The following is a 9,552-nucleotide window of genomic DNA, read 5'->3' as shown; positions in this document are numbered from 1 at the left end:
AAAAAAAAATTGGGACGAGAAAAACATACTAGAAAAAGGCGTCACACAAATTTATGTTGTTCGACAATTTTGTTTACATCTACTGAGTTGCAGAAGATTTTATTACTTCGATGAATTATACTATCGAGTGTCTCCACGTTTACAAGAAAACCTCACTCTTCCTCTCTCTCTCCTCACCCCTCTCTCTCTAAATGAGTTACAACCAAAAGAAAAAGGTAAAACAAAGGGAATCCCGTGAGTCACCTTGCACAAGAATCCAAGGAAGAAAAAGACTTTTCTTTTCTTCTTTTCCCAGCTGTGGGTTGTAGAGGGGTTTTGGTAGAGATTTGCTTGGCCCTTATATAAGAAGCAAAAAAAAAGCTAAATAAGGAAACTCGTTTCCGCGTGAGTGATGGCGGGACCGCGTGGAGAGAGGCGGGATCGCGTGGAGAGAGACGGGAGACTTTGGCAGGATCCATAGGAGGTAATCCAACAATGAAGATTAAAAAAAATTAAGGAATAATCAATTTGTCATAATTGATTATGTGGACCAGGTTCCACCACTTTAACAACTAGGGCTGTAGACGAGCAGAGCTTGAGCGAGCTCAGGCTTGGCTCATGTTAGGCTTATTCGAAATTGCTTGAGTTTGAATTTGGCTCGTGTTTGAAATTGGCTCGTGAAGATTGTATTCGTGTTCGACTTGATTTAAATATTCTTATTCACGTTCGACTTGTGTTCAACTCGAAATTGGCTCATTAAAATTAATTGGAAAAAATAAATGTAAAGTGTTGAATTCAAGCATGAACCAAATATATGTGAAAAAAGGTATATAACTACATTACCACACAAGCTCTTATGTTTTAAACTTAAATATATATATATATATATTAATAATTATATTATTTTTTTTATTTCGAGTTAAAACGAGTCGAACACGAGAGAACAAAGAGCTGTTCGTGTTCGGCTTGTTTACTTAACAAATGAGCCCAACACCAGTTGTTCGCGAACAACGAGCTTTTTTGACAGCCTTATATGTTACTCAAAAAAGAAAACTAGTTATATTGTGATTGGATAACGGTACAATGGAAGCTGAGTTTACATATGAACAGAACCAGTTATAAAAACAGTAGAATATTACAGGTGGGAGCTGAGGCAGGCAGAAATATAATAATGATCACATCAGAATATATCTTCTTCTAAAATCAACAGCATCAGGTCACAGGAGAAACAAAGTCATCACCTTCAATCATTTAGATAAACAGGCCAAGGAACTTGCAAGTGATGGTTGTTCAGTTGGGACCCACATCATAAAGCAACCAATTACTTTTTAAATTATTTTTGATATTTTGATGAATTTTATTCTGCTACCACATGGCAGAAAATATTCATTATAATCATAGAGCTTTAAGGAACAAAATGGGCATCAGTCATCAAAGTACTCTTCAGGTCTACAACTCTTATCTATAATATCTTTATGGGAAATCTGCATACTTCCCACAATGCATTTACTTACATATCTGATGCCGAAATTTTGATATTTAAGCTTTTACCAATAATAAATAAATTTAATAATAAAACACAAGTATTTCATTCATCTATAAAACATAGTATTGAAGACGACGCCCTAAATAACCCTTTAAAGGCAAGATTTAGGGCCTTTTTGGGGTAACTTATTTGATGCATTGCATTTCAAATGCACCCGAGCCCATTTGGGTAAAGTGTGTTTTGGCATCCTATTCAAAATGTTGCATTTTCAAAACGATGAAATTAATATTTTCACATCATTCATGCCTAGTCGCTTTCTAGTTGCGGTTAAGCTTTTCCAAAAAAAACAAAAAAAAATGTAAGAGCCACCACAAATTTTTTTAACAGCTTATCGACAACTTATCAACCGCTTATTAATAAGCAGCTGCTGCCTCAAACAGACCCTTAAGTCGCAAAAAAAAATAATAATAATAGAGATTAATTTTGTATAATTGTACTTTCGTATAGAATATGTAGGAAAATATGTGCTTAAAATGTGGACAACCGAAAGCATGATAAAGAAGTTAATAACACTATTTTGACTTTTAGAAATGAAATATATCATTCATCCACAAAAAATTACATGTTTAATATGTAAATACATAAAAATTTAGAGATGATCTTATTAGTTTTTGGGATTTGATGGGGATTATAATTTGTCTCATTAGGAGGGTCTTGAATAGATTATACAAACACCATCAACATGAAACCATATAAATCTATTTTCAAATATTTATGAGTTAGAAAGAATCCTAATCTACATACATTTAGCACTTTAGCAACAGTGAGCATATTTATTTATTTGGGTCTATTATATTAATAAAAATTTTCTTATTTGGACAATGACTAACCATAGCATTAGCATCGATGGAATCATCATCCTAAACTCTATAAAGATATCTATGAATCCACATAAATCAACAATGGAGTAGTTGCACAAACAGATCTTCCCACTCATTCCTGAAAAACAAGGCATACATGGCTGGGCTCATATTATTGGCTGATATCTGAGCTAATACGAGCTTCAAACAAAATATTATTTATTTATTTATTTATAATAAACTCGTTCCATCTATGACTTCAAAGGAGGAAATGTAAGTCTCTCTATCTCTCGTTTTCATATCACAATTCTTATGAATTTACATATCTAACACCTAAAGTTTAATTGTTGCTATAACATTTTCATATTAAAAATATATGCATGAAAAGATTATTTTATTTTTAAAAAGTTAAAGATGGTGACATCTTTGGTGTATGTCAAAGATTTGACCGTAAAGAATGAAAATGTAAAAGTTTGGATGTTAGATATGTAAATATTTAAGAATTGTGTGGTATGCATGTAAATACACCATTATTTTATAAATTACTGGTTAATGATGATGGTGAAAATAGAATTAATTTTAGTAATCTTAAAATTTTAAATAACAACAAAACTTTTCATTTTAATCTTCGCTTACAAGTTGAGAAATTTTTTAGCTTTTAAAACTTTTTAATATTCTTTTAAAAGCTAATAGGATGTTTGATGAGCGAAGAAAGAAGGGTTCATTGGTTTCTATTTTTAATAATATATACGATAAAAAAGTGCAAATTATAGAAAAATTAAATAAATGTGTCATACACTAAAGTTATGATATATGGAAGAGATGAATTGAACATGAGTTGAGGTGTGATGTAAAAAATTCTCGAAATCAGCTTGGATTCATGTCGGGCAAAATTTATTATGTAAGCTAAACATTTATTGAAACGTTTGATGGATAATGATAGAGAGAAGGAGGATCTACATATAATTTTTATTGATTTAAAAAAAAAACTATGGCATATTTCAAAGAGAAATAATTTGAAGAGTTGTAGAAAAGAAAGATATTGATATTTCTTATATTCAAGTCATTGAGGATACACATACTAGAATGTCATTGGTGTTCAAACAAAAGGAGGATTGGCAAAGTATTTTTTTTATTTCCATTGGATTACATGAGATATCAACTTTAAGGCTATATTGATTTACTTTAGTTAGGAATGTACTTGATGGACATTAAGAGGATACACGTTGGTGTAATGCTTTTCACCGATGATATTCTTCATGTGGATAAGAAGGGAGAGAGTGATCAGAAAAAAACTTGAATTATAAAGGTCAACTTTACAGTCTAAAAGCTTTCATTTGAGTAGAACAAAAAAAGAATACATGAAATGTAATTTTAATAATAATAGATCTAGTGGTGAAATTGTAACAATGGGTGATTAAATGATTAAAAGTGAGGGTAATATAGATGGAGATGTTAATAGTAGAATTCAAGTTGGATGACTGAAATGGAGGAATGCATCGAGCCTTTTGTGTGATAGAAATGAACAGCTTAGACTTAAAAATAAAATTTTATAAGATGGTGGCGAGAAGTGCAATGCTTTATGGTACAAAATATTGCCCTGTAAAAGGGAAGTATAAAATTAAGTGTAGTTAAGACGAGAATGCTCAGGTGGACGAGTGACTTTACATTTAGAGACAAAATGCGAAATGAATATATCAGTGCAAGAGTTGGAGTAGCTCCAGTGGAAGACAAAAATGGAGAGAGTCATCTTGGATAGTTTGGTCACATTAAATGTAGGACATCTGGGACCCTGTTAGGAGATGTTTTAGATTTGACTTATGTGATGTAAAACTTCTTGTTGTTATTGTTGTAAATAACATTCAATGCTACATGATAAAATAAATTTTCAAAGGACAAGAAGCATAAGAACCTCCCTTACCGGCACATCTGTGGCATATCTTTCCATGGCTTACCAGCAGACAATTCAAATCAAACTTCAACTCATTGGGGATCCTCTTATTAAGGTGAAGATATGCCTTCTCTCTGTCTGCCTTCATGGGCACCCAACCAATAGATTTTGTGATTCGAAAAACCTGCAAAAATTTTTGAAATTTTTTTTTTTTCATTTTAATCTATATTAGGAAAAATAAAAAAAATTAGTATAAATTATGGTAAAATCCACTCACGTGGGTATCCACAGGGAAATCTTCTTGCTGAAGATGGAACATAAGAACACATGCCACCTGTTATTATTTTATCAGAAATGGCTAAATCATAAGCTGGTGTGTCCAAAATGTAATAAGTACACCACTTGCTATGAAAAATAAATTCAATACAAGCAAATGTCACATTTATGTCGAATCCATGTGCTGAAGATTTTCTCAGACAGCCTATAAATTTCAAAATTAGAGTCTTGTTCAAATTTGTTCATTTACTTTCTTATCCAGTTCCAGATACAGTTGAATATAACCCCGAGTTTTAATGTACAAATTGAAAAATTAAAAATAAATAAAATGATAAAAAATGTATAAAGTCGGCTTATTAGTTAAAATTTAACTTGCTTGCCGCCTTGTATTGCTATTTGTTGTTAATATTTGATTGAATATGCCATAAGTATTTTTTTGGGGCATTTAATACAACTCAATTCTTATGTATTTATATATCTAACAATTAAACTCTATTTTTGACATTTATATGTACTTTACCTTTTAAAAAATGAAATACATCTTTTTCACGCATAAGAAATACTAAATATATAAATAGAAGCAAAATTTAGGTGATAGAAATGTAAATACATAGGAATCAAGCGGTATGTATGTAAATCTTTCAAGTTTCTTTAGTTTGCGTGATAGATTTCCATATAGGTTATTGCATATATGCATTGTAGTGTTTTCTCAATAGTATATTAGTGCTTCAGTTAACCCAAATGCACTTTATTTGTGCTATGAGCATCAAAGCAAGAAAATATCATCATACTTTGCACTCATACTATTGGTACTATATGGCTATCTCAACATAGTTAAAGAATCACGTTGGAGATAGATACATCATAGCAATATCCTTGATGAAGACTAGGTTGGGTTGCCCAAGAGGCTTTGATGACGTGATCATGTACACCAAAGAGAACTCAAGTTGATGCAACAAGTGGTTAAAGAGACTCAATTAGGACCCACGCCTTTGGCATCTTCGCATCACGCATTAATGACTATTAATTAGGCCCTAAAAAAACTATATTTAAGAGTAAAATATCACATTATCGGAGTCCAAGATTCAGTGAAATTGACATGGGGAGAGAAGGGGCAGGGGATTAGACCAACTTTTAATCTGTTACAAAGAGTAGAACATTGACATGGGGAGAGAAGGGACAGGGGATTAGACCAACTTTTAATCTGTTACAAAGAGATAGATGGGAAAACAATAGAGAATAGAGATTAGACCAACTTTGTTTCCCTTAGAAGAATATGACGCAAGATGATGTTCACAAAAGAGAATAAAAGCTAACTATACATTCCAAATGTGACATCAGTTACTCCTTAGAAGAAATTACCTACATATGACATAATAAGTGGCTACAAGAGATTCAGTCAGGATTACTCAGAGCTTTTGAACTATCTTTGACTACAAATAGGGCCCATGATCGTTGTCATTTGGATGTATAGTATCACATTATTTGCTTCAAAAATTTTAATCATAATAAAAATTCATAAATATGACTAAATAAAGAAAAAAATAGATGATAAAATATAATATAATCTTATGTCTAAATAAGGGATTGGATTGCCCACTAATCTTTTTATTATGCCTCATTCTTCTTTCAGAATTCACTAAAATCTTTGCAATTTCAATAAAAATTCCTCAAACTATACCACCAGCTTGGCACTTTATAGCATCAAAACTAGTGGCTTCATTGAGATTGATGGAAAAAAGGAGAGCAACTAAACTGAAACTAGGCTTCTCACAACACTATTATGAAATATCATACCTCCAACCTCAAATAATAACTCACTAGCTCATCGCCAATGAACAAATTTAGTAGCATTTGGCTGACCTCAAGGATCTCACTTAGATTCCCTAGTTCAGTCAATCACTAATATGATAGGCATGTCCATAATTATTATGTACACTATAATTGATCAACAAGCTTAAGAATAGAGATTCTTTTCTTCAAAAATAATTTCCAATGAGATCAGTTGAAATAAATTCATATGTTTATTCAAAGGAGAACCATTTTCAAAAGCAGCTTAGCCAGTAAGTCTCCAAAACAGCTTAGCCAAGCATAATTTTTAAGTTAATGTGAGCTAAAATCCTGCTACATTCATATGGAAGGAGGGGGACATTTTTTCATTATTGTTAGCCTTGATCTCGATATATATTAAGCCGCTTGGCCCCCACCCTAAATTTCTTTTGATGGGATGCTCTTTCTTGAACACCTCAAAAAGGTGCGGCCTTTATCAATATTTTCAACCAAAAAAAAAAAAAGTACACAATGGCTTTAGCCAGCAAAATAAAAAATGCAGGGTTATAAAATATTCGGTGATTATAGCTACTAGAAGGATTTCACTATCTATTTCATGATAAAGTCATCACTTTGTCTACTTAAGGTCGATTGCAAGATCTAGTATCTCTTATGTTAATTATGAGCATTTAACCCCAAAAAATGAACACTGTGAAATTCTAAATGTGACACAAGAGAAGTACAAATAAAAAAACATATTAACTTTTTTCAAATCTGAATCCTACATTAATCCATTCTTTTGTTTCTTAGTCCGCCACATTAGTTTAATAAGTTGATTTCAAGTAAAGGAGTGATCATTAGTTCACTTGAAAGAGTGACTTCCTTGATTACATACCTTGACTTTGAAGGTCTTATAAATCAACAACTAGTTTTTTGAATATAAAAGATTGTTAAACACCACCTAAATGGCTATTTATTGAATAATTAATATTTAAATAAGTCTCAATCAGCATCACAGATTTCATTTGCTTTGTCGAGAGTGAGTTTCTACGTAAGTCCTTTCATAAAGGGGTTTTCCCTTTCCAATTTGTCTATTTTTGTTGTGCACTTTTTAATTCAGGGACATCACCCTTCTACAAAGAAATTTGACCAAGCGTTTATCCAGATCTCAATAACCAAATTGCCCCACAGAGGGTAATAATCAGTAGTATGCTCATGCTTCATTATGTGGATAACCAACTAGGAATGTCGGATCAGTGAAACTACCACCCCTTGATATATCAAACTGTTGAATGGCTCTAGATAATATATGAATCTGCAACAAAATTTTCAATATAATGTTAAATCTGAAGAAAGAACTTTGTCCTCCTAATAAAGGAATTATTATGTAGACATGTACTAACACTTTGCTTTGCTTTTTAGTGAAGATGAAAGGTTGAAATACCAAAAATTAAAGAGCTAAAACTGCAGCCACGGGGGTTCACAAAGAAATTATCAGAGTCAATGTCTAACGACCTTCCTACAAAATTCATCACCGAGGATCCTAAGGATGTTCATCCACTATGAAATTCAACAAGAAGACAGTTGTGATGGAGGTTCTAACCAAGAGGATAACAATTAATTTCAAACAAAGAGTGTTTTGATTATTGTAACACGAAACAACGACAAAGGATTCTTCAACTAGATTGTGTCATGTGTTTAAATGACCATGACCTTTTGTTTTTATAAGGAAATAATTAATTAGAACAATATGGGATTGATAAGTTAATTAATCAAGATCTTCAAAGGTTTTAACTAATTATAAAAAAAGGAATTCATGATTAGGATGTTGATCAGTAATTAGCCTTATGCCCTATCGTGTTGACATTGAGATTTGACAGAGTAACATAGGTGTTCATTTTAGGAAGAATATGTTCACTTTATTGAATTGTCTTCCTTTTGAGCAGGCAAAATCTAAGTGTAGGCCAATCAATCTACAATATCAATAATCAATTCTCAATCTTTAGTCGAGTCTTCTTGACAAGCGAGGCCTACAAATGGGAATTAAACTCATTTCCCAACAATTTAATGTGTTACACTCTTGTCACAGGGAGAAGGTCAATCATCTAGTTGCATCCTAGATAAATTTTATCACCATGTTACCCTCTTCTAATCAATGCCTTAGGATGGTCTCCTCTTAAGCCACATTTATGCTAGAGTTTTAAGTAAATCCAAGCATATCAATAACTCAAATCCTTGCCACTGTTCTTAGATGCCATGAAATTTCTATAATTAAAGTTTATAAATTAAATATAAATCATAACATGTTGTTTGACATCTGAATTTAAGCAAGATCTAGCTTAAATCTTGCCAAAAAAAACTTGGGCATTTTAAATCCTGTAATTTTGATGAAAACTCATTTCAATCCCTTTGCTGGTTAATTTAGAGGTTGTTTGGTTTGCCCAAAAATAATAGTGCAAAAGTGTAAATGCCACTTTATGTTGTTTGGTTTGCAAAATTTTTATCTTATATTTAGAATACTTTAAAATTGTTTGATTTAGTGTAAAATAAATATAGAACTTTACATTTTTTTTATTTGATTTGAAAAAAAAAATTTAAGATAAAATACATTTGTCAATGACTGCAACGAAAGCTATGTTGGAGCTAGTAATAGCGGTGGCGATTAGATGGGGCAACGACCAAGGGTGGCGGCGGCAGGCGACGATGGCGATGGCAGCAGCGGTGATAGTGGTCGATGGCAATGGCAGGGATGGAAGTGGTTATTGGCAGCGGCTATGGTAGGGCCAATGGCAGTGGTAGGTAGGAGCGTCGGCGTGGTGGTTGCAGCGGGTGCGGTGACCACCACCATTTACAATACATCTGAAAATCACCCAAATCTGATGAATGTCTAATACACTTAAAATGAACTACTTGCAGGATTTGAAATTCGCCTCAATTTTACACCAGACCCTTTTTCATCTGACAAACAAATACAGCAGACTACATTTTTAGCTAACCAAACAGCCCCTAGGGCTTATTAAGGGCCCGTATGGAGAAGCTTATAAGTGCGGGTGGCGTTTTGAAAACGCCGCCATACCGTTTGGTTCGCACTTATTGACAGATTATTTAAAAACGCGTTTTTGATTTTCTAAAACACGCGTACCACGGGCTGACCCCCGCGGTCCGCGTTTCGCGATTATTTTTTCCGCATTAACCCTGATGGATCGCTACCCGTGACATTGCCTTTTTCCTTTTTCCTTGGCCTCTTCCGCGACCTCTCTCGATTGTTCGAAGCCGTATCTTCCTCCACG

At 33.0% G+C, this 9,552-nt stretch overlaps 1 protein-coding gene across 2 annotated transcripts in view; it reads right to left on the bottom strand.

The window, feature by feature from the left end:
- Positions 1-1,060: 1,060 nt before the first annotated feature.
- The window catches only part of LOC110029558 (putative DNA glycosylase At3g47830), a 13,568-nt gene continuing 5,076 nt past the window's right edge, over positions 1,061-9,552 (bottom strand). The window contains exons 3-5 of one of the 2 annotated variants that reach the window (XM_020731916.1): positions 4,494-4,550; positions 4,247-4,400; positions 1,061-1,251 (exon numbers count right to left, since the gene is read on the bottom strand). In XM_020731916.1, the coding sequence (XP_020587575.1) occupies positions 1,223-1,251; positions 4,247-4,400; positions 4,494-4,550 (240 nt within the window). In that variant the 3' untranslated portion in view covers positions 1,061-1,222. Of the gene's footprint in view, positions 1,252-2,306; positions 2,465-4,246; positions 4,401-4,493; positions 4,551-9,552 lie in introns of those variants that run through there. The other variant, XM_020731908.1, reaches the window with a different exon arrangement.

Source organism: Phalaenopsis equestris, unplaced genomic scaffold (genome assembly GCF_001263595.1).
Source record: "Phalaenopsis equestris unplaced genomic scaffold, ASM126359v1 Scaffold000002, whole genome shotgun sequence".
Taxonomy (NCBI): domain Eukaryota; kingdom Viridiplantae; phylum Streptophyta; class Magnoliopsida; order Asparagales; family Orchidaceae; genus Phalaenopsis; species Phalaenopsis equestris.
The sequence above is the reverse complement of the archived record's forward strand: the minus strand, read 5'-3'. Positions and strand labels throughout refer to the sequence as shown.